Source organism: Pipistrellus hanaki, assembly GCF_964339955.1.
Source record: "Pipistrellus hanaki genome assembly, chromosome: 2".
Lineage (NCBI taxonomy): Eukaryota > Metazoa > Chordata > Mammalia > Chiroptera > Vespertilionidae > Pipistrellus > Pipistrellus hanaki.
In genome coordinates this window covers 172,204,231-172,229,449 of record NC_140504.1, presented here as the reverse complement: position 1 = coordinate 172,229,449, position 25,219 = coordinate 172,204,231, and the positions used below count along the sequence as shown (strand labels likewise).

The following is a 25,219-nucleotide window of genomic DNA, read 5'->3' as shown; positions in this document are numbered from 1 at the left end:
CTATTTCCTAACCTTCTTGTCATGTCTCTGCCTGTGATCCTGCACAAGAGCTGCTAGACTCTAACGTCCAGCTCTAGAATCTTCTACTAAACTAATGAAACGAACAATATTTTTTATTTCTCACACCAAGACTAATGAATTGGACTTTTGAGTACAGGATTTCCAGCAATAGAGGTTTTTCTAGGACCTGGGATTTTAAAACAGTTGAGCCTACCTTGTAAATTATCTATTTGGCTTCCTTGCAGTCCTGTCTCTCTTATATACCTAACAGACTTCTAGATATTTCTGCTCATTAACAGCAAGTCCCCCTTGGATGACTGCAGTAATGAGGTAGGGACAGTGAATAAACAGATTTTCCATGTTAAAGCAAGTTAATTCATTGAAGCCATTTTTCTTCCTGTAGCTCCACTGCCATTAAAGTGGTAGTATATTCTCAGCTTAGCACCTCATCTTAAGACCTGCTCTGGCACTCATCAAAGTTTCATGAATACAAACTTGCTGACTGTAACTTTCCTGAATTTGTAGCTGCTTCTTTTCAGCCATTCTTCACTTCTGTTTCTCTTATTTTTCTTTTGCTGCTTTAAAGTCATTGTTTTCCATTTTCACTGCCTGTTTTGTATTGAACTGGTATTAATTTTTTTCTTTCTTCATTTTTTCTCCCTTGCTATATTCATTATTCCTCTTTAGTATATAAGTTTTCAAAATTTGAAAAATGCTGAAAACATACCAAAAAGAAAACAAATCATTCACAACACCTATATATAATATATATTCACAATTTGTAGATAGATGATAGATATAGATATAAATATAGATATAGATACAGATATAGAATGTAAATAAGATTTGTTCTACCTTTGGCCTATGCAATTTTTGTTTTGTTGTTAATCCTCACCTGAGGATATTTTTTCCATTGGTTTTCAGAGAAAGTGGAAAGAAGGGAGTAGGAAGAGAAGAGAGAGAAAGAGAGACAGACAGATAGGTGAGAGAAATACATTGATTAGTTGCTCCTGGAGGGAATCCAACCCTTGACCCTTTGGTGCACTGGCTGACACTTTAACCACTGAGAAACACTGGTCAGGGACCAATAAACACATTTTAAATTATTTTTCTAGTTGCTCCCATTACAACACTCAAGTTTCACTATATTATTTATAGCTGGTAGCATTTTTATATAGCCATGTGAGGGTCAGATTAACTAATTCACCACTTATGCCAAGTCTGTTGGCTTCTATCAATGAAGAAGTATGTGTGAGGTGCTGTTAACTGCATTAGAAGGTGTCTTGATCCCAGTTGTCCCAGTAAAATATGTATTATTTATGTTTGCCACAGGTTTTGGAGTCCAGACATATCTAGGTTCAAATACCAGCTATAATAATTAATGTAATCTATTGGCTAAGTCACTTAACCTCACCATGACTCGGCTTCTTTATCTATGAAATTAAAATAATAATTCTCACTGCTTGAAATTGTTGTGAGGATGAAAGGTAATGCACATACAGTGCCTGATGGAGTACCTGTGACTACTAAGCAACAACTAGTAGTAATAGTGATAAATAGTTAAAATAGTAATAATAGCAGTAGTAGTGCGATCATTATTAATATTATTTTAAAACATTGTTATATTATTATGTAACGTATTATTAAATATTGTATCTGTTAAAATGACTCACCATTTTCTTTCAACTTTGTCAGATTTTCTTTCAGCTCTTCAATTTCTAGTTGAGCCTTTTCAAGTGCAGAATCTAAAAGAGAAAAAAACAAAATACAGGTTGGGGTAAAAGTAGATTCACAGTTTTTCATATGGAAAATAATACAATATTCACTGTTTAAAATGCATTCTTGTTTTTAATTCCACAGTCAATTTGACAGAATCATTATTATTTTATATATGTTCTACCAAAGTAGAAAGTAGTTATAACCTGTTGATCCAATAATTCTACTCTTAGATACATCACAGTTAAAAACGTATAGATAAGTACAAGAATATCCAGAGCACACAGTTCATAATAGCCCACAACTGGAAACAACATAAGTATTCAACAGTATAAAGGGTAAGTAAAATAAGTGATTTTATTTTAATTTTAATAAACATTGAGTATGTTTATTCTATGGGATACTCTACAAACAGCAAGAGTGAACAAACAGCTATAGGCAACAACTCAGATGAATCTGGCAAACATAAGATCGAAGAAGAGAAACAACTAAAGAATGTGTGGGCCCTGTAGTCAAAACTCAGGAATAGTGTTAAAAGTCCAGATAGTAGTTACTTTTGGGGAGGAGAGAGGGTGTATATATAAAAAGAGGAAACAAAGGCCCCCTCTGGGGTGTTGAGGATTTCTTGCTGGATGGTGTGCACTTAAGAGTTGTGCACTTCCTTATAGGTATGTTATGCTTCTGCTTTAATAAAAATTTCTGACACTGGAGAAAATGAGGCATTTTATCAGATATTTATGTGTTTTTTCTGAAGAGATTATTTTCTGAAGGCGCTCATGTTCAACCCTGAGAAAAGATCATTACACACCGAAACCAGTTTGGCTCAGTGGATAGAGCGTCAGCCTGTGGACTGAAGGATCCCAGGTTTGATTCCGGTCAAGGGCATGTACCTTGGTTGCGAGCACATCCCCATTAGGGGGTGTGCAGGAAGCAGCTGATCGATGTTTCTAACTCTCTATCCCTCTCCCTTCCTCTCTGTAAAAAAACCAATAAAATATATTAAGAAATGGAAACTTGGTAAAATCCAAAGTTCTTAAAAAAAAAAAAATAGAGTCAATAATTTAAAAAAAAGAAAAGAAAAGATCATTATACTTAAAACATGGTCAGAAATGTTCTTCTGTAACCACAGCTTACCTAACTTACTCTGTTCTTTCTCATTCCCTTGCAGTTCATCAGTGAGCCTTCGGATCTCTTCATGGACCATCCTTAACCTCTTTGCTATTTGTTCCACATTTCTCTCTATGCAGTTTTGTGATGTTTTATCTTTCTCTATGTCTTCATTATGGGACTGAAATAAAAGCATTGTTAGTAATAGAACAAAAAAGTAAATGTACTCTTATGACATTGCACTATTTCCTATGTGTTTAAAAAAGAATAAATAGAAGTATCAAACAGAACATTTCATGTATTTGCATCATTTTATTAGGTTGAACTACATACAGTTGATATTTGATTATTTTTTTACCTATAAACATGCAATTTCATATGGCTCAAACTAGCATATCTAAAATATTTTAGTCATATGATTATTTTAAAGATAGAAATTTAGGCCTGGCCAGGTGACTCAGTTGGTTGGAGCATTGTCCCATACACCAAAACATTGTAGGTTCAATTCCCGGTTAGGGCAATATCCAGGTTGCAGGTTGGATCCCTGCTCCGGGTGTATATGGGAAGCAACAGATGCCTGTTTCTCTAGGCAATGGATCCATGTTTCTCTCTCAAATTGGCCTCTTTCCCCCTTCCTTTCTCTCTAAAATCAATCAAAACATGTCCTTGGGTGAGGATTAATACACACACACTTGATATTTAATCATTAAAATAAATAATCTGACAAGAAAGAAACTGTTCTTCTCACTTATATGGAACATTAAATACAGTTTATAAAATATTTTCACATGAAGCATTTCACTGAATTTCACACTGAACAAAGCTCATATCATGTTTACAGCTCATTTTCTGCAATTATTTTCAAAGCATGATAAAAGCTAAGGAAAAAATGCAATCTCAATTATATTTTGCTTCAATCCCCCAAATATGTATTAACTTAAAATAAATATAATCACTATATGAAGTTTTCTTAAAGATAAGAAAAAAGTCATCTATATAACAAAACCACTTTTAACATATTGGTATGTTTCATTGCAGTGTTTTATCTTCACATTCATTAAAAAAAATCTTTATTTTTGAGAGTATTACGGATGTCCCCTTGAGACTGAAACCCAGGTAAATGCCCTTTGACCAGAATCAAACCCAGGACCCTTCAGTCCATGGGCTGACGCTCTACCCATTGAGGCAAACTGGCTAGGGCATGATTTTTTTTATTAATATTATGAGAAACATTTCCCACATTTTTGAACAGATTTTGTAATGATAATTTTAAAAGCCTGTATAATGTCCCAGAGTGGGCATAACATAATTCATCACTGAAATATTTTGATAGTTTCCAATTTTTGTTATTGAAAATAATACCATGATATACACTTTTACCCATATATATTTTTCTTTATCTTGGGTTAAATTCCCAGTATATACTTTATTCACTGGATTTAGCTTTGAAATTAATTTCAGAGAGGAAGGTAGAGGGAGTGAGAAATGGAAACATCAATGATGAGAGCGAATCATTGATTGGCTGCCTCTTGCACCCCACCCCCACCCCCAACTTGGGATTGAGCCCACAACCTGAACATGTGCCCTGATCAGAAATCGAACCCTGACTTCTTGGTTGATAGGTTGATGCTCAACCACTGAGCCATGCCGATTTAGCTTTTAATAACATTTCCCCAGATCAAAAAATTTAATTCCATGAGAACTTATTATATTTAAAATGATGTGCTGTATATTTTAAAGGACTCCTCAAAAGAGGAGCTCCATACATATTTGGAACGAAGTACTAGTATGCACTGTCTCTAATGTGATTTTTCAAAGGATATAACACACATTAAATTTTGATACATTCAAAACATGTCAGCTATGTATTAAATGGGTAAGTGATTTTTCTTCTTCCCAAATTTTTGTGATATGTTTAAGATACTTTTATGTACATTCTGATAATTTTTGCAGCATCATTACATACATTTTAATATATTCAAACAAAACACTTCCAAGGTAGAGTTAACTTGCAATCAGGTAGTACTATTAAGTAGTGCCCCTTATTCAGTTATCTAGTTAATTTTGGAATACCTGGGCAAATTCTTTCAGTAGGTTATTGCTCTTACATCTTTGTGACTCTGGCTTTGAGTCCCCACAATCCAGTTTACTCAAGAGTTTACTTCTGTCCACCAGTAAGTATGCAATCTGTTCACTGGGGCTACTCAGAGCTATTTCAGAGTCTTCTTGATACAACATTTCTCCAACCTCTTTTATTTTTGCTTCTATTAGGAAGAAATAACAGAAACAAACTGTTAAAAGAAATGCAGGTAAATAACTATAAGATGCTAAATGATTTTTAATTAGAGAATTAGATAACACATTAATTTAAAAGTAAGCAATACTGATACTATTACGCTTCTCTCCATCTCTCCAGGTGTTTGCAAACTTTCAAAATTATAACAAAAAAGTAGTGGGGAAAGATCTCAAAAGCAGTAGATATTCTTACTATTTGCATAAGTTTAAAATTTGTTCTTGAGTAACTTTAAATTTTGTTTATTGAGTGCTTATGATGTGACAGGTGTACTAATGTCTGAGATAAATTTATCTCATTTAATACTTACTACCACCCAATGATATAGGAACCATGATTATTGTTTTATGAGAGAACTCAGGCACCAAGAAACTAAATGACTTTTCCAAGATGACTCAACAAATTTTGCCTAAATTCTTGGTAACTTCAATATTAAGGTAAATTATCATTTTAGTGTCCTGCCTTCTCAGTCCTTTCACCAGCTAACTTCTTTAAAAAAAAAAAAAAATAGTTGAAACCGGTTTGGCTCAGTGGATAGAGCGTCAGCCTGCGGACGGAAAGGTCCCGGGTTCGATTCTGGTCAAGGGCATGTACCTTGGTTGTGGGCACATCCCCAGTAGGGGGCATGCAAGAGGCAGCTGATTGATGACTCTCATTGATGTTTCTAACTCTCTACTCTGTATCTCTTTCCCTTCCTCTCTGTAAAAACTCAATAAAAATATTAAAAAAATATATATATGCATACATATATATGTGTGTATATATGTATGTATAAACACACACTATATATATACACATACATATATACATACATACACACACACATATTGTGTGTGTATATATATATATATATATATATATATATATATATATTGATTTCAGAGTGGAAAGGAGAGGGAGAGGGATATAGAAACATCACTGATGAGAGAGAATCATTGATCGGCTGCCTCCTGCATGCCCCACACTGGGGAACGAGCCCACAACCCGGTCATGTGCCCTGACCCAGAATTGAACTGTGACCTCCTGATTTATAGGTTGACGTCCAACCACTGAGCCACACTGGCCAGGCCCACCAGCAGAAAGAGGACCAGGCCAGCCAAGCAATTGATTGCACCCCATGCCTGTCACCTGCAGAGGGAGGTGACTGGTGGCAGGGAAGAAGGGGGGCAGTGCTGCACAGATGGCAAGCAGTGGCAGCGGCAGGGGTGGGGCCAGCTGCCTACAGCTGGGGGAAGCAAAGCCCCGATAGGTCCTGATTTAAGGCCTAGGGACCCCACTCAAGGGGTCCTGGATTGTGAGAGAGTGCAGCCCGGGCTGAGAGACCCCTCCAAGTACATGGATTTTCATGCACTTGGCCTCTAGTTATTAACTAGAGGTTAATGCTAATGACTGATTACTATAATCATGTTGCATTCATTTCCCTTACGTGCCTTACACTCAGGCACACCATTTCTCTCCACTAATACTAGCAGTGAATATTTTAGCAGCGAATTACCACACCATTAGTCTTGTGCTAACTTCTTTGTGTGCACAACAGGAAATATTTTGCTTTCGGAGAATAAGAAAAATAGGTTTATTTGTATTACACTTATTAATTTGTGCAGTTATTCAGTGCCTGAAAGGTGCCAGGTTTGATTCCGGTCAAGGCATGTACTTTGGTTGCAGGCACATCCCCAGTAGGTGTGTAGGAGGCTGCTGATCAATGTTTCTCTCTCATCGATGTTTCTAACTCTCTATCCCTCTCCCTTACTCTCTGTAAAAAAAAAAAAAAAGAAAAAAAAATCAATAAAATATGTTTTATTGATTAAAGCCTGCTGTAAAGGTGAGCTAAAGGAGGATTTGGTCTGCAGAGAGTTATGGAAACAAAGTCAGAATGCACAAAGATAAGGGATATCTTTGCAATGAGCACTTCCAAGTCAAACACGTGGCCAAACTGAGCACAGAAGAATGTGGGATGAATGGAATTTAGGAACAAACTTCACTGGTTGCTGGTAGCCCAAATCATTGACATGCTGGAGAAAATTGTATATAAACCTCCACATTACAATAATATCATTCCTCTATTTAGCAATCCTTCATGAGCTAATTTATGCGGGGAGTAGGACATACAGTATTTTCTGTTTTGTGCAGTGAGCCCTGAACAACACTGAGCTGGAAGGGGAGAGGTAGATTTGGAAGTTTAAACTCCCACTTTTCATTTTCTAGCCACTAAATAAAGCCTGTGCTGTAAACAATCAAAATGATGATGATGAAGATGATGATGATGATGATGGAAGAAATTAAAGAAAATTCTTAAAATGCAACCACTATATGAACAAATAGAATGCAGACTTTTATTTTATTTATTTACTTATTTTTAAAAATATATTTTATTGATTTTTTACAGAGAGGAAGGGAGAGGGATAGAAAGTCAGAAACATCTATGAGAGAGAAACATCGATCAGCCGCCTCTTGCACACTCCCTACCGAGGATGTGCCCACAACCAAGGTACATGCCCTTGACCAGAATCGAACCTGGGACCCTTGAGTCCGCAGGCCAATGCTCTATCCACTGAGCCAAACTGGTTTTGGCTAGAATGCAGACTTTTAAACTAGGAGGAGAAAACTCAATATATCCAATGGAAAACAAGAAAAGAAAAACAAACAAACAAAAAAGAGTGTGGAAATATGTCCTATGATTAACTCAACTTCCCTTGCACTTGAGCTTCACAATAAAGAAAAAACTTGTCCATCAACTTCATAAAAGGAAATTCTAAAGAGGAAAAAAGGAAAATGATCCCAAATGGAATATCTGAGATGCAAAGAAAAATGCTGAAAAATAAGAAATGTGTGGTAAATATAATCACTGACCACATACCATGGTATTAATAATCTGTGGAGCTAAACAAAGTAGAATAATAATATACGTGGTTCTATCTGTATTTTCCCTGATAGCTTTAAAGTACTTATACTAAATATTTTCCGAATCCTTAATATGCTAGCTACTTTATAAGGCAGGTACTGTGTGGAACACAGAAACCGCTAAGACTAGGACATAACCTCTGCCCCAGAGGAGCTGACACAGGTGATTTATCACAGTGTGGTCAGTACCATGATAGATGTTGAAGCAAATAACCATTCTGCAATCTATCACACACATTTTAGAATATTTCAGAATAGATATTTTCATATTTTCAAAAGGCAGGCAGAAAATACACCTAAAACATTACAAGTACTTTTGGAATGTGGACAACATATTTCCCCCCTTCCTTCTACTTTTATACATTTCCCAAATTTTCAACATCACATTAATTTTTAGAATTAAAATTACATTTTTACAAAAAGAGAAATTACCTTGTTTGCATTGGAGTTCTTTAAACTCATGTATAAGATGTTTGTTTTCCTTTTCATAACTATGAGAAAATGTTTCTCTTTTCTTTGGTAAGTTACAGACATAGCTTGCATCATTTCCCACCTAAAAAGAAAATAATACACTTTCTTACTTAGTCCACGGTTCATATTTGAACTCATATTAAAAGTCTATTAAGTTTAAGTGCCATTAAGAGATCACCATATTATTGTGTCTACAATCTGAGAAGTATATATATTGTTGTTAATCCTTACCTGAGGATATTTTTTCCATTGATTTTTAGAGAGAGAGGAAGGGAAGGGGAGAAAGGGGGAAACATTGATGTGAGAGACGAACATTGATTGGTTGCTTCCCGCACATGCCCCGACTGGAGCTGGGGATAGAACCTGCAACCCAGGTACCTGCCTTTGACCAGGAATGGAACTCGTGACCTTCCTGTGAACAGGGTGACAATCTAACCACTGAGCAATATGGTCAGTCTACCATCTGAGAAATAAACAGAAAACTCAGCCTTAAATGTGGGTTACCAGATACCATTTCCCATAGATATGATGACACGTAGTCACAAATTTTATGACAGTCACTGTCTCTAATATTTTCCCCATTAATATATAAGGTTTCAAATCAAATCTTTTTTTTTAAAAAAATACATTTTTATTGATTTTTTACAGAGAGGAAGAGAGAGGGATAGAGAGTTAGAAACATCAATGAGAGAGAATCATCGATTAGCTGCCTCTTGCACACACCCTACTGGTGATGTGCCCGCATCCAAGGTACATGCCCTTAACCGGAATCAAACTCGGGACGTTTCAGTCCGCAGGCCAATGCTCTATCCACTGAGCCAAACCGGTTTCGGCTCAAATCAAATCTTCTTGTCTATGGTTTAGGAAACATGGTCATGATACCATGCAGTGAAAATCTACATAAATATGTATACACACCTATACTAAAATTGATTAAGATGCCTGAAATGTTAATACGAGATTCTATTAAAATACATTGTTGGGTATTATTTTAAAATAGTTTCTGGTTAATATGGCAGCTTCACAAAAGTACTTTATATGGCTAATAATAACAGATTGAGGCTAACTATGTGCTCCAGGCACTAATATGTTAAGGACATCAAATACAGGGCAAATGAGGTTTACAGTTCTGAGTATAGGAAACACAGTTTATTCTTGTATTATTATTACTGATTGTATTATTTTTCACATGAACTGTAAACCTACTTTTACCCACCCTGTACTTAATTTTTACCACAGTCCTATGGAACTATAAAGCAGGCTGAGAGAGGCTAAGGAACAAGGGGAAGAGCTAGCTAGGCTGCACACTCAGGTGGGCCAGAACCAGAGACTGGGCCCTTACCTGGTGCCAAATGCTTAGAAGTAAACTACCAAAACAACGAAATTGCATTTTGCCCAATTGTTTTGAAGCCTATTGAACAACTCTTCAGAATATGAATAAAAAGCTGAATAATATAGAAGGAAAACAGGATTTCGATCTTTCTTTAGAACTTCCTGGTTTCTTCCTCTTTAAAATGGCAGTAAGAGAAATAACCTATTTCCTAATATTAATAGCTACAATTTATGAAATACAAGTCGGTGTGTGAAAGGTTTATTCACATTCCCTTGGGTAAACCTCACAAATCCCTTTGAACAAACTATTATCATTTTTCAGGCTCAAAGATGTCAGTTACTTGCCCAGGGTTACACAGCGAGACAGTGGTAAAGGCAAATTTTCACCTTGTGCCTCATGTTGAAGTTCCTGGTCCAATATGCTCTACTGCCTTTGTTATGAAGGAGACGCATTCCTCTTTATGGAAATCCCATTGCCCTCTAAGAGTTAAATTTAAAAATCAACAAGTTTCCTATCAGAACTGAGATGTGGAGACATAACAGAATGATGATTCCCAAGCAAGCTGAGAGAATTAACTCATTATCAGAAAGTAGGTTGATTAGCCTTAGCTGGTTTGGCTCAGTGGATAGAGTGTTGGCCTGCAGTCTGAAGGGTCCTGGGTTCGATTCCAGACAACGGCATATGCCCAAAAGTGGGTGTGCAGGAGGCAGCCGATTCTCTCTCATCATTGATGTTTCTATTTCTTATTCCCTCTTCCTTCTTCTCTGAAACCAATAAAAATATATTTAAAAAAAGAAAAAAAGAAAGTAGGTTGATCAGGAAACATCAAATAGTGATGAGAGTCAAAATATATTATTATTGACTCATCTAAGACTAGGTAAACTGGTCCTAGGATACAACAGGTCTAAAAATAAGGGTGGAAATAGATAGCCCTATTGTGTAAATATGACTATCTTAGCTGGTATTATAAAATTTTAGAACCATTTGTTCATCATGATTAAAATTTGCCTCCCTGTCCTATGTAGTGTGTTTGTAGGGAGTGAATCCATCAGGCCACAGGACATATGTGTCTGGTTCCTCTGGCAATTGTACTTTTTATTATAAAAAGCTGGTTTCTATTTTTCTGAACAGTTCCCTGTGAGTTTAGTTAATATAAGAATAGCTTTGAGAAGCAGATCCACTTAGGTTTCTAAGCCAACAAGTAAGAGAGTCAGCTAGAGGGTCAGTTATTGAGACAAGGAGGGATTTACCAAGATAATAAAAGCCACCATGAGCAGGCCTATTTGGATAGTCAACCAGTCATCTCTGGGCAACATCCTGTTCATGTCCTCTACTGGAAACCAATACAGACTGTTGATACATTTCATTAAAAAATGTATAGGTGAGTGCTTTGCAAACTATACAGTGATATCCAATTGTTTTTTATTGTGTTAATTTAATGGACAGTGAAAAAACCATAGGTATTTAAATTTTTTATGTTATTAGCTCTTACTTGTTTCCTTTTTTCCATGTTTCTCAGTGACAGTTCTTCTAGATTTCTGGAAGTAGTCCTCAGCATGTCTTCACTGTGCTGGAATAGGGACTAGACAAAATAGAGTAGTTCTCCTGTAGTGGCATGAGGTTCAATTCTTTCTCTCTCAAGATGATGAAGTATGTCTAACTGAACTTTTCCCTTGATAGAAGAGAGAGGCATATGTGTATGCACACACACACATACACATACACATTACATGGAACTGAGCATGCAAGAAATCTGATATATCCAGATTTCTGGGGTGGGCAAAGTAGGTTAATAATAATAAATAATACAATAACTAATAAGTAATACAAGAATAAATTGTTTCACATACAACTATAAGCATACTTTTGCCCTACTAAAATAACAAATGCATTCTGCTAAATTGTTTAGACTCTCTACAAAGATGTTTTCCTATTAATTGTTATGTTACCCAGTTATGTGCACTTACATGAAATAGCTAACACACACAAAAAAAATCAAAGCTTTAACAGCTGCATATCTTCTAAAATAATAAATGACATTACATATAATGCAAATGCATGATAATATCTTTAAGAATGCAAGCTTTTCTGTCTGCTCAGTTATAAAGTTTACAATTTAATAATCTGAAAATCTCCCAAAGATCCTTTGCAATGTTAGAAATACCAAAGAAACCTTTGTTCCCTGTAGTGAATTTTTTTTTAAATCTTCACCTGAAGATATGTTTTTCACTGATTCTAGAGAGAGAAGAAGAGAGAAGGTGTGAGAGAGAAAACACTGATGTGAGAAACATCAATCCTGTCCTGGGATCAAACTCACAAATTCCCATGTGCCCTCACTGGGAATCAAACCAGTGACCCTATGGTTAATGGGATGATGCTTTAACTAATTGAGCCACAAACAGTCAGGGCTCCTCTAGTGAATATTTAGAAATAAAAGGACTCCTCTGGAAGCTACAGAGCCCACTAATTCTATACTATCAATGAATCATTTTGCTCACATAATAATGTCTTATCATTTTTGTTGACTTCTAAGGCATTCTGCACTCTTCTAAAATTTCTTACTCTAAGCCTGCCATCTATATTGTCTTTAATTTTTTTTAAGTTGAAAGTGTCATGCTACATGACAGTTTGCACTGCATGGTGGTGTAAAAGTTAAATATCTGCTGATTGATGAAGTGGTAATTGTGTTACTAGGACCACATAAGTTAACATTCTTAAGTGTACAATTCAATGGCATTAATAATTCACAATGTTATAAAACCATTGCGGCTATCCATTTTCCAAACTTCTTTATTATCCCAAATATTTATTCTGTACCCATTAAACAAAAGGTTCCCATTTCTCTCTTTCCCCAGCCCCTGGTAACCTTTAGTCGACTGTCTGTCTCTACAAATAAATCTAATCTAGTTTTGTTTCTGGCTTATTTCACTTATCCATTTTATAGTATCTATCAGGATTTCCTTCCTTTTTAAGGCTGATTAATATTTCATTGCATATATTTTGTTTATCTATTCATCTGTTAATAGATATTTGGGTTATTTCTACCTTTTGACTATTGTGCATAATACTACTATGAACAACTGTTCAAGTCCCTGCTTTCAATTGTTTTGGGTAGATACCTAAGAATAGATATGCAGAACTGCTGGATATATCATTCTATGTCTAACCTTTTGAGGAACTGCCATAAAAAATATACATTAATGAATGTGAAGTGGCTACTCTATGGAACTATAATTAATCTACAATTCCTGGGAGGCCTCTAGTTCCTGGACCATTACATTCTCTCACAAACTACCAGATACTCTCTGGTTTTCTCCCTCAAACTGTTGATCATTTCAATCAACCTCTCACCAATGACTCCAATTATCTTGCTCCTTATCCCATCTTCCTTGAAAATCCCAACCCTGGAAAAATGCAACAATTTGACTAATATTCTTTACCTATTTTAGTGTGCTGAGTGCTAGTAGAAAAACAAACAAACATGCAGACTGGAGCCACTCCAAATTCATGGTCTGCAGCCTGAGTCAAGCTTCTTTGCTTGCATGGGTCATTCTACGTAGTTTTTTATTTATTTATTTTTTTTTTTACCAGCTTCTGCTACCATTTTACTTCGCAATTATTCAGAACATTCACCTCTCCAGTCTTTCGACAGATGACCTCATCTCTCACAGCACTAGTAAAACTCAGGTCACCATAAACTCTGTCAGCTTATTCCTCTATCACCAACAAAACCTTCAACATTAGACTCTACCCTCTTTCCCGTTTCCACCCTCCTGACCTAAGCTAATCACTTTACCTGTGTTCTAGAGCCCACCCCATATTGTTTCAAGGGAGTCTTTTCTGTATGCTCATTATCTCCCTTTCTACTGTCTTGGCATTAGCTCAAGATGTCTCTGATCTCAAAAATAAAGAGGCAAAAATAACCCTCCTTTGATCCCAACACATTCCCCTCAAGTTATTGTCCTTTCTAATTTCCTCCACTCCTCAAATCACTGTATTTTGGCTTCTGCTCTTACTACTGTACACAAAATCGGTCCACAATGACTCAAAATGCCGGATCCAGCTGGACATGTTTCTGTTCTTTTTATATATGATCTCTCTATAATATAATCTGTTCACTCCTGTCTTGAAAGTAATTCCTTTCTCTGTTCTGTGATGTCACTTTCTCTTGTTTTTACTCTTATCTCTCCAGACTTTGTCTGTGTTTTTCCTCATTTCCCATAGACCCTTCAAATGTGGCCATTTCTAAAAACCCTGCATATGATCTTCTCACTATCATGATCAATAGCTTGGGCATGGAAATCTGACATACCTTCATTCAAACCCTAGCTGTGTGACTTATACAGGTAATCTAATTTCTTTACATTTTTATTTCCCTAAAATTTTTTTATATCTATATTATAAAAGGCCAGAGGCCATAATGCTATAACAACAGGTCACCAGGAGGTGATGGAGCACCTCTCGGTCCCTCCCCCCTGGCCTGTGAGCTGCTCGTGGAGGCAAGGCAAGGCTCACGGCTCACGTGGTGAGGTGGAGCTCATAGAGGCGAGCTACTTGTGCAAGGCAGGTCTGGGGCCCCCCAATGTGGAGGGTCTGAGTCTCACGAGATTATGTACATTGGGCCTCTAGTAATAGTAATAATTAGCCTGTTAGGAGGATTACATAATCCATCTCTGCTGAGCTCCAGATGTATCTCGAAAAAGTGGCAAGAAACAGAAACACATTGAAGTTAGAACAAATACAAGTGCATGTGGCAAAGACTGCCAGCTCTCCTTCAATATTTATTCATCCCCTTTTCTACAAAGATGTATCATTTTTTTGTCCAATCACACAGCTGCCTGCCTTACTGTTAGATACAGCCTTATAACTAAGTTCTGACCAATGAGATGTAAGCACAGTTGTGTGACACCTCTAGAAGTGTCCTTCAAGGAACAGGATACCCTCTTTCTCACTCCTTCCTCCTTTCTACTGGCTGGAAAGCAGACAAGATACCTGAAGCTTGAGCAGCCGTCCTGGATACCATCAGGGGAAGTCACATGCCCTGGATGAAACACTATCATGAGAGAAGAAATCTGAATCTTGAACTATTCCAAGATGCTGTCCTATCAGTTCTGGACTGCTCTCTTCTTGACTTTTATGTGAGAAATAAATTTCTACCTTTTAAGTCATTATTATTTTTGATATTTTTGTCCCTCACAGCCAACCTATCCCAACTACCAAAAGATACAAGGGCACATCCTGCAAATTAAACATGGCTGCATTGGAACTGGGTATGGAACTGGACAGCCATTACTAGTTTCTCTTGACCTATGAGGTCCTTCATCTCTGGGTCTTTCTGTGAGTCAGCCTTATTAAATTGCTTCTCTATAAGGCTGGATTTTCTCTGCTTGCTCCTCTGCAACAATGAAAACAGCCATTCAGATCTTAAATCTATGTGACTTTTCAGATTGTCATTTCCATTCTTTTTCTCTTAGTTCAAAATTTTTAAAATATATTTTATTGATTTTTATTTTTTTTACAAAGAGGAAGGGAGAGGAAGAGAGAGTTAGAAACACCGTTTAGGGCTCTCTTAGTTCAAATTTATGAAAAAGAGAAAATTATTAGTTGCTCACCCAATGAATTTGTGGCCCCCTCTCTGAAGTTAGCTGTGTAATCCTCAGTCAGTTGTGGCTGAAAAAGATTGGAAGCAGTAGTACAAATCCTTGCCATAAAAGCAAGGATTCGCGGAAAGGTACAAGTTTCAGAAGGAGAATGCAGGCTAGGAAAGCAATATAAAATTAATCAACTATTTAAGACCAATGCATATCCATTGTCTAGAGAACAACTCAGTTTGAATAATCCATTCTTTCTCTTACACCTGTTCCTCCTTCTGTTTTTCAAAGTTAATAAAACCATCAGCATGATTTCCAAAGCCAGACATTCTTGGTCCTTCCTGCTTATTTATTTATATCACTCTCATGTACAACCAGTCCCTAATTTGTAGATTTAATCTCTTTTTATCATCTTCTAATTCATCCTCTCCACATCTACAATTGCTGTCTTAATTTAAGCTCTCCTCACTATTTGCCCAGTTTAGTGTAATAGCATCCTTAACTGATTTCCCTGTTGCCAGGCTGGCTCCCATCCAACCTGTATTCCACAGAGCTCTGAGACTGATCTTTCTGAATGCAAGTCACTTGCTGCTTAACGTTCCCTTTGCTCTCAGAAAGAGTTCAAACCCCTGAACTTGGCACCAGGGATTCTTCACAATCTGATTCCTGCCTGTCTCTCCAGTCTTACCTTCTTCCATAGTTGACATTAGCTCCTCATGCAGTATACTTACAGATTCCCATCATGCTCCTTATATTTCCGTGACTTTGAATATTTGCATCCCTCTGACTGTTCTGCTATGACATCTCAGAACTAACATTTTGTCCAATGGTCTTATTGAGCCCCAATGGTTTTGTACATTGAAAATCCTAAAACATCAGATTTTGAGGTAATACAAATCCAGTCTTTGGATTAGAAATGCTCTGACGTTTAAACTGTGTCTAAAATTGCCCACGTAACAAAGAATGCAAATATACTATTCTCTACAAAGTAGATACTGAATAAGTGCTCATTAAGTATCTTAAAAGTCCACTCCTTGAAAAGAAGCACATCCGGTAGTGTTTTGGGGCATTCAGAAACTTCTAGATATAAAGAATGAGGTGGTAAACCTGTCAAAGCAAACTGAGACAGAATTTTAAGTGAAAAGAGTGCAAGGAGGATGGGTGAAGAGTTGTTTCTACTTGTTCTTATTTCTCCGATAGCAGGTGCCCTTCAGGAGCCAGGACCATATCTCACACTACAACACATCTCTTGGCTCTGAGCAAAGGATGAGCTTTGGTCTTTGAGTGACACAGAGAACAAAGTAATTAGCATGGCCACAAAAAAGGGACATATCCAATCAGGTTATTCACCCTAACCCTTCTTTCTTCTGCACAAATATAATTTAAAATGTATAGACATCTTAAAGACTATATATAATACAAAATCTTTTCAATTCTCAAATAAATGAGAAAAACAATTTTTAAAATAAAAAACAATGTATCAATGTTTAAATGCTTAAAGTGTAAAATTAAGCAAAAAATTAAGGCATAATGCACACTATAACTATGTAAAAATGTACATGCATGAGCAAGGGCTGACATAACAAAAAATGAACTGCTGACATATTAGGACAGGGTTTCTCAGCCCTGGCACTACTCACACCTTGTGCTGGCTAATTCTTTATTGTGTAGGATGAGTCACAGCATCCCTGTCCTCTACCAACTAGGTGCCAGTAGCCTATCTCCAGTTGTGACAATTAAAAATGTCTCTTTATGTTACCAAATGTCTCCTGGAGGCAAACTGCCCTACAGGTTTGGAACTACTGTACTAGGATGAGAGAAAAAAAATTAATTATGTTTACATAGCCATAATGATATCTGTTCAGTATATACATATTGGATGGGGAAAGGAAAGCTCCTTATAATACAGTACCTAACTGCCCCTTTTTTCAAGAGTTAAAATTTATTCAGTTCTCATTTAATGAAAGAAAAAAAAAAAAAAAAAGAGGCTTCAGAACTTATTTTTCTTTTCCAATCTATTATTGAAGAGAAAGCTGAATTTCTGTCAGTATTTGGAAACCTGACCTGGCATCAAGTATGAGATAGCACGAATACCTGCTATAATCGGCCTGAGAAATAAAAATACCAAAACCATTCTAGCCCCAAAATGCCTGTTAAAAAGGTACACTTTACAAATCTTCAAAATAGGTTTACGTTTTAATCTGAATGCCAAAGAAGTGATAAGACTCGGTAAGATACACATACTTTAAGACAAAGTTTCCAAGGTAAAATACAAATGCATTGGCTATAAATGAATCTTATTCTGTTTTTAAGGCCTTCTGTTTCAGTCTTTTCAGGATTATTAAGCCTGCCTCTTGCCAAAAAATTTTATTTTCTATCATTCCTCCTCAATGTTTTTGTTTCTTGGTTCACATTACAAAGAATGTTTTCGATCAAGAAACTGACATGAAGAGGAGCCATAAGAACTGTTTCAAGCATCTTCTTTCCAAAAATTCTATCATATCAAGGTGTTGGGTTTATATGGCTTAAAGTTGGAATCCTGTTACATGATCATTCTGAATGATCTTATTACAAGCATGAATATATCATTGAAATACCTAATGAAGCATTCCCTTACCCAAGGAACAATCTTTCTTTATATGCCTGAGATGGACCCAAACTGCATTTTGATTTTCCCTCTCCACTTTCAAAACACACGAGGCTTGTAGTAATTACTATTTGTATTTACCAATGTGCGCTTCTAGTCTCTAGTCTACCCAGGACAAAAAGCTTTCTATAGGGAAACAGAGAAAATATTCCAAGTGATTCCTGGGCTGGATAACGTGAAATATTTAGCTACCCAAAGTACCAGCAGACAAACAAGAGAGGGTCTGTAGGTGACAGAGGTGGTGGAGATGCATGGACACTCAGTAAGGTGCAGCGCGGACAAGAAAGGGTGAACATGGCCATGGAAGGAGCAGGATGAGAAAACCGGCGTGCTCAGGGTGATGAGAGAAGTGGATGAGATGGTAGCTTGAAAGGCAGAAGGTTAACTGACTTGATGACGTCTGAGGTTGAGGATGCAAAAGGCCTCCAGAGCTCCAATTCCGGGAATTAAGGTTCTGCGTGGCGAACATAGGGCAGCAAAGGAGAAAACGGCAGTTCTTTGTTCACAGCCCGGGAAAGCCGGGGCTCGGTGGACCTCGTTAATAAATGGCCGCGAGCTTCAGGGTCTTTGCCTGGAAAGGGAGACATGGAACGCCTACATAACTAACTGCGGTGTTCTAAGCCCTCTCTGAACAGGAGCGGCACCCTAATTCTAAGTGCCTGCGGCTTTGGGGTCCCAGAGACTTAAGAATCCTAAGACAGAATCAGGCAAGCCCATGGCTAGAAAGGCCGCGCCAGGGAGAGGCTTTCCCCCTGTAGTTCGGAGCCATGCTGGGGAGAGAGGCGGGAAAGACCTGGCATGGTGAAAAAGAGCGGAGAACAGGTGCTTTCCTCCTCGGGGCTGCGGCGGGAACCTCAAAAAGCGGCCGGAAACTGTCTTCCGAGGGCGCGCCGAGGATCCGGAGTCCTCCGCTCCGCAGACGCTCCGCAGCCAAGGGCAGGTGCCAGCGGAGTCCCCGGGCGTCATAGCAACCGCGCCCGCCCTAGAGACGCCAAGGCATTCTTCCGGCGAGAACTATAGAAACGACGCGCTCCCATTGGCTCAGGGGCTGTTCTTCCTGCGGAGACCAGCGTGACGGTGCACGCCATTGGCCTTTAAGATCGTGGGGCGGGACTTCTCTGACAGAATCGGTGGTACGGCCTCAGCGTAGGCTGTGTGGTAACCATGGTAACGTCAAGGCGCGCGTTCGCAACTTTTTGTCCCCAGGCATTTATAGTTCTCACACAGCTTCTCGCCAGGTAGCCCCGGCATCATTACCTTGGGTTTGTTTTTCTAGAAGTAACTTCATTCTTAAAAGGGAGAGGGTGCTGCGTCAGGCAGGAGTCACGAATTTTAGGCCTACATCTGTAACTACCGGAGGCACCTAAAATCGCATTTTGGAGCCGACTTATTATTGTCAAAATGAAGACACCGAAAAAAAAAAAAGAAATGCCGAGACCGGTTTGGCTCAATGGATAGAGCGTCGGCTTGGGGACTGAAGGGACCCGGGTTCGATTCCGGTCAAGGGCATGTACCTTGGTTGCGGGCATATCCCCGGTGGGGGGTGTGCAAGAGGCAGCTGATCGATGACTCTCTCTCATCGATGTTTCTAACTCTCTATCTCTCTCCCTTCCTCTCTGTACAAAATCAATAAAATATATTTTTAAAAAAAAAGAAAGAAAGAAAAAAAAGAAAAATCCTAAGCACTGAAATTCGGTTTAGGTAATGCAAAATAAAAATCTCTAAATGGCATAAAATTTAACACAAGTTCAATTTATATCATCTTCATTTAGATGCTTTTATTGTAAGATTCCAGTTAGTTAAAGCTCGATTTTACTCATGTTTACAGGGCTTTTCTAGTATCCCAAACACTTATTTACCTTTTTAAATCTTATTCTAGTTTCCCATAGGATCCTTTCCAAAGCTCTGCCGGTTCTAGATGCATGATCAGGACCGATTTTATCCCTTACTCTCTAGAACTGCTTCAACCTCTACCTCTGGTACCAGAGCCCTTGCAAGTTCCTTCCTCTCACCTAAAATGCTCACCACCATCACCTCAAGCCCACTTACATTATATATCAGTTCAAGTGTCACTTCCTCAAGGAAGCATTCCTTGGTTCTCCAGTCTAGATCATTTTCTCATTGAGAAATCATGTTCCTTTTCATTATTTCTTTCTTTGCTCACTTCCATTTGCTATTGGAATTTTAACATGTGTAAATACTGTTTGGAATGGAAATTAAACAGAATTACAAAACACTTTAAATAATTCCATGGAGAGAAGTGGTGGTTGTTACAAGCATAAACAAGATAGGGAATGGTTTCCAAGAGATATAATTAAGATAAAAACATTAAGATTACTTCTAGTTTTAATTCCATTTATCCTCATTGTATACACAAAGATGATGACAGCCATAATCTGCATAAAGATATAGATGTAGTGAAGGAAATCAATCTTTTACTTCCTATCACTTCAGTACTGCAGCCATTGCTGACAGAACTATTGCTTTTAAGGTTTTGCCCATTGGACCCTAAGTTAATTAAAAATTTTGTTCAATGGGACTGATGCTTCCAGAACAGTCCTGATTACTGGTTATTTCTCCTCTGTTCAAGGTCACACTTCCTAATTAATGAACTATTTCAGTGCATCTTGGCACTTCTGTTCAAATCTTTTCAACTGAAGTTTATTGTACCTCTATTATCAGTCCCATTGGGCTGCTCTTCTCATCTCACTTCATAAAACATCACAAATTACATTTTAAATCAAATATTTGTGTGAAGCACAGTACTTGCCTCTACCTGGTTGTTAATAGTTTTCCAAATTGTACTCTGGACCATTGTACGAAACAGTTAGTGGATTTTTCTGGACTACACCTCTTGGGCCAGGACAGCCAGTGCTTTGAAAACTTCTCAAGGACTCAAGGACCCAGCAGGGCACCAGCCCAATACTGCCTTGCTAAGAAAACAATTGCAACGGCTTAGTGAATGTAAACTATGTGCCAGGCTCAAGACAAGTGATTTATCTTGTTTTACTTAATCCTCACAACAAATGGCATTGTTTTGCAGTGATTATCTCCATTTTATAGATGAGAAAACTGAAATTAAGTCAGATGTCTGAATGTATTGAGCTGACAGGTAGTGTAGCTTGGGAGAGGTCAAACATGGCTAAGAGGACTCCAAGGCCCATACGCTTTACCACACTGTAATGCTTCCCCAAGGGTAGAGATGATCAATTGGCCCCTGCCTAGTTCTGGGCAGAAGCCCAGGTTCTCTCCCTGAGGAGCAGTCCTAAAAATATTTGAAGGGTAAATTAAATATTTGAAGGGTTAACTCAAACATGGAGTAATCCTAGTACAAGAAAGCAATAAGTAAAGCGGTAGGAAGCTCACTGTTCCTCAGGCAATCTGTCTTCAGGGAGGTGTCCTTCTCTCCTATTCCCATATTTGATAAACCCCCAAAGAACAACATCCTTTCCACAATGTCAACTTTTAGGCACATACTTTATTGCACTTAATTTTTTTAATATATCCATTTCCCAAACTAGACATGTTTATTCATCTTTTTAATCCTCATAATCATCAAGGCTGACCACATAGTAGGCATCAACAACGGATGTTCAAAGCATGGCCATTCATGAAACCATAATTCACTTTATAGTTTGAAGATGGTTGATATTCAGGCCCCACATGTATATTTTAAGGAAAAGAATTCCAATACAATCTTTTTATTTTTTATGGGTGAGACACAGCTCATGTTGATTTTAAAATCAAGATGACATTCAGGTGAATGTGTCAGGTGGGTCAGTCATAATTGCTTTGCTTTCGTTTTCATTTTTAATGGGCATGAGATGACCTTTAAAAAACAAGTAGCAAAAACCATATTCGCCTGCACATCACGCATTGCTTTTTCCCTTCATTTTCTCTGTCTTTCTGAAAGCAAAGGATTTATTCTAGTTCTCATCATCTGTAAGAGCCCTGGTCCACCAAATAATTTTTGATCCTATCGTTTTTGATCCTTCAGTTTTTGCCTTGTATAAAAGCTGTGTGTCGGGACTGAAGATCATCCACTATCTTCTCTTCTATTTCCATGCCTTTTCCTATTTCTTCCTCTGATAGCAATAACTTAGTTTCTGAGTCTTTGGTTACAATAACCACAAAGGACCGTTGTGATTCAAGGATGTTAGCCACCACCACTTGATGTCGATACATTTCCAAAGCATTCCGTGCACGATCAATTATGATAGAGGGATTAGTCTCCAACTTAAAGGAAATTATAAATGCTTTGGGAGCCCAGTCTTTAACCAATGGAGAAAGCATTTTTGGCACCATCTTCATTGTTATCTGTGTTGGAAAAAGAAAAGCTTAATAAACAAACAAAGGTCACTACCTACCAGGTCAATCTCATGGGAAACTAAGGAGGCAGGGGCTCAGATTTTTGACTATGTTGAAGTGGGACTTCTCATTGTCAAACTTTTCAAAGCATATGAAATGCTTAGCTTAAAAGCCTTGGCTCTGTAGGATTCATAGGATGCCTAATTTCAAAGCTTCATTCATATTCTATGAGCAAACCATATATAATAAATCAGTCCTGCTCTGCCATACTCTTCGCCATTAATAGAACCCCATAGAACAGCATTATACTTTCCCAAATATCTCCCTTTATTTTTAAGCCAAACCCCCATGTAAACAAATGCAAATAATCTACTCATGCAAAAGTTACTTTGGCAGAAGCTCAAATAAAGTCGGGTTTTTTAACCTTGGCCTAAAATATTTCTTGCACTGACAGAATGACTATTCCATTTAAAAACTGTCACTTGTGACACATCTTAGCACTTCTAACTGATTTTCTTTATTTTCATTTGATCACAATGTCTACTACACCATTCTCAATCCCTTCTAAAAAGGAAGATAGAACTAAAAAATAAAAGATAAACTAAAACTCCCATAATTTAAATAGCGTAACATCACAAATCATCAGGTTTTCCCCTCAAAAAATTAGAGTGTGATACGGATCATATACCCGTTCTCCACTTTTTCTCCTTAGCATTTATCACTACCTAACATAGTATTGTCTCCTCTACAGAGTATGAGCAACACAAAGACACAGTATATTTCTTTCCCCTGTTTTACCTCCAGGCCCTACAACAGCGCCTGGCATGTAGTTGGTACTTAATAAATAAACATTTGCTGAAGAAACAAACAAATGAACTATCCTACAAAGTAAGTGCCCCACAGGTAGTTTCTCCTATTTAAATTCTATTTGTATCATCCAGTAAATGACTAAGAACTCCCTCAGGTTACAAGAAGCCAGATTATCTCATATCTCAATCATCCTACTACACTCCCTATACCGCCTCCTTAAACTACAGCAATAGCCCCATCTCATCAACCCTAGCCTCTCTCTCTAATTCTCCCTTCATACTGATGCTACAATATTCTCAAACAAAACACTCTAGTTCTCCTACTTATGTTTCCCTTGGCTCCACAGGATAAAAAGTCCTAGCTCCTTAAGAAGGATGAGAAAGTCTTTTAGGATTTTAAACTGTTTCTTCTGCTCTCCATTCCCACCACTCTCGCTGCTCTCTGGCCTTATCAAACTTCAGTTCATAGTCACTGCCCACTTCCAAACTCCAATTGTGTACTCTATCTGGAATGACCTTCCCCACTTTGACTGGTATACCCTCTGCTCATCTTTTCAAACTTAGTTCAAGTAATCTCTAGAGAGCCTTCCTTGACTTCCCAAGATTCGATCACTGCATGCTTTGACTTCACTTTGTATGTATCTCGACTAGAACATTTGTCACTCTGTATTGTAATGATGTCTGTGTCCAGGTCCCTCCCTAAATTGTGAGGTCCTTGAGGGAGAACGGTGTCTTACGCATTTCTGTATCCCTAGTGCCTAGTTCATATGAAATGCAAAAAGGCCACAGCCAGACCGGGAGGTTAACCCAGGATTGATTACAGGGAATCAGGTTTCTGGAAGGGAAACGCCCATCACCTGTAGTGGGCCCCCAGATGACTGGATCTTGTGTTCAGGCATTTCAGAGACAGGAACATAGAAATCTGACACGGCTGCAGCAAGATAAAACATCGCAGATGGGCCTGCAAAGAGAAGCACAGAGTGTAACAAATCGGAAAGGTGTATAGGATCAGATCCTGTGCGCCTCAGGTTCCCCCTGCTGTGAGACCTGTGGGTGATGAGGGTGTAGAAGGGGTGTCTGGGGAGAAAGGCACTGCCTCCCGGGAACCGATGAATTCCTAAGGCACGCACCTAGCGGATTGAGCGCCTGGGCCGCAGCCTGCAGCAGATGCAAATAGTCCGCCAAAGTAGTGAACTCTACGGCCAGGAAGGTACCGGCAGCCGCAGCTTCCTGGTAGCGCCTCAGAGCCGCCGCGAAGCCCGGGAGCGCCTTCTCCTCGACCTCCAGGCTCAGGAAGCCCGGAGCGGCGGGGCTGGCGGGCCGCAGAGCTGACAGCCAGGTCTGGGGCGGGAAGCGATGGGCAAAGGGGAAGGCGGAGCGAGCGCGGTGTAGGAACAGGACGCCGTAGCCCGCCGCCAGGAAGAGCTCGGCCGAGGTGGCCCCGCGCCGCCCGCTGCTGAAGTTGTCCAGGAAGCGCACCGCCCGAGCTTCCAGCGGGACCTTCGTGCCGCCGGACGTCACCAGCACCACCCGTCTTCCCTGCGCGCCTAGCCGGGCGGCGAAGCGAGCCATGACCTCGGCCCAGCGCGCGGCGCCGGCGGGCTGGGGGAACTCGGCGACCAGGTCCACTTCCGCCATGAATCCCAGGGCTCCCCCGCGCCTGCGGCTGACGCGCAACCGCAATCGGAGGGGAGGTGCCCGCGCTGGATTTCCTCACGTCTGGCAGGGCGTGCCGGTCCAGCCTCCCAGCCCGGAGGAACTGGCACCGAGCGGACGCCAGTCTCCTTCCCCATTACCTTGTCTGGGTCAGGAACTGGACATGTTTGCCCCTTGCCGGCCACCGTACAAGCCTTTCTGCACTAGGAGTCCACTGGAGCTAGGTTGCGCGCCCATTTAACTTAGGGGTTGGGATTTGTGTGGGGGGAGTGACGGTTGTTTTTTGTTTTTTGTCTTCTTCTTCTTTTTTTTTAACCTCAAACACGCTCCAGGGGTTAGACAAGCCACGCCCTCCCCCTGTCCTTGAAATGCTGGGAACGCGATGGC

General features: G+C 38.9%; 2 protein-coding genes across 10 annotated transcripts in view; both read right to left on the bottom strand.

Moving 5' to 3' along the window:
• The window catches only part of CCDC30 (coiled-coil domain containing 30), a 143,939-nt gene extending 124,927 nt beyond the window's left edge, over positions 1-19,012 (bottom strand). For 3 of the 8 annotated variants that reach the window (XM_084874532.1, XM_084874526.1, XM_084874533.1), the window contains exons 1-7: positions 18,450-19,012; positions 15,434-15,579; positions 11,314-11,403; positions 8,450-8,570; positions 4,897-5,087; positions 2,851-3,004; positions 1,674-1,745 (exon numbers count right to left, since the gene is read on the bottom strand). In XM_084874532.1, coding sequence (XP_084730658.1) covers positions 1,674-1,745; positions 2,851-3,004; positions 4,897-5,087; positions 8,450-8,570; positions 11,314-11,379 — 604 coding nt within the window. In that variant the 5' untranslated portion in view covers positions 11,380-11,403; positions 15,434-15,579; positions 18,450-19,012. Of the gene's footprint in view, positions 1-1,673; positions 1,746-2,850; positions 3,005-4,896; positions 5,088-8,449; positions 8,571-11,313; positions 11,494-15,433; positions 15,580-18,449 lie in introns of all 8 variants that reach the window. The other 5 variants (XM_084874528.1, XM_084874531.1, XM_084874530.1 and 2 more) reach the window with 5 other exon arrangements.
• A 2,507-nt stretch (positions 19,013-21,519) lies between these two features.
• PPCS (phosphopantothenoylcysteine synthetase) lies at positions 21,520-25,193 on the bottom strand. 2 transcript variants are annotated; one of them, XM_084874707.1, is made up of 3 exons: positions 24,307-25,193; positions 24,034-24,137; positions 21,520-22,376 (listed from the first exon to the last, which is right to left on the bottom strand). In XM_084874707.1, exons 1-3 carry the CDS (start codon positions 24,812-24,814, stop codon positions 22,053-22,055), a joined length of 936 nt encoding a protein of 311 aa, XP_084730833.1. In that variant the 5' UTR covers positions 24,815-25,193; the 3' UTR covers positions 21,520-22,052. The 2 variants fall into 2 exon arrangements, with proteins under 2 accessions (XP_084730833.1, XP_084730834.1); XM_084874708.1 differs by having other exon boundaries at positions 24,973-25,098.
• Between the last annotated feature and the right edge of the window lie 26 nt (positions 25,194-25,219).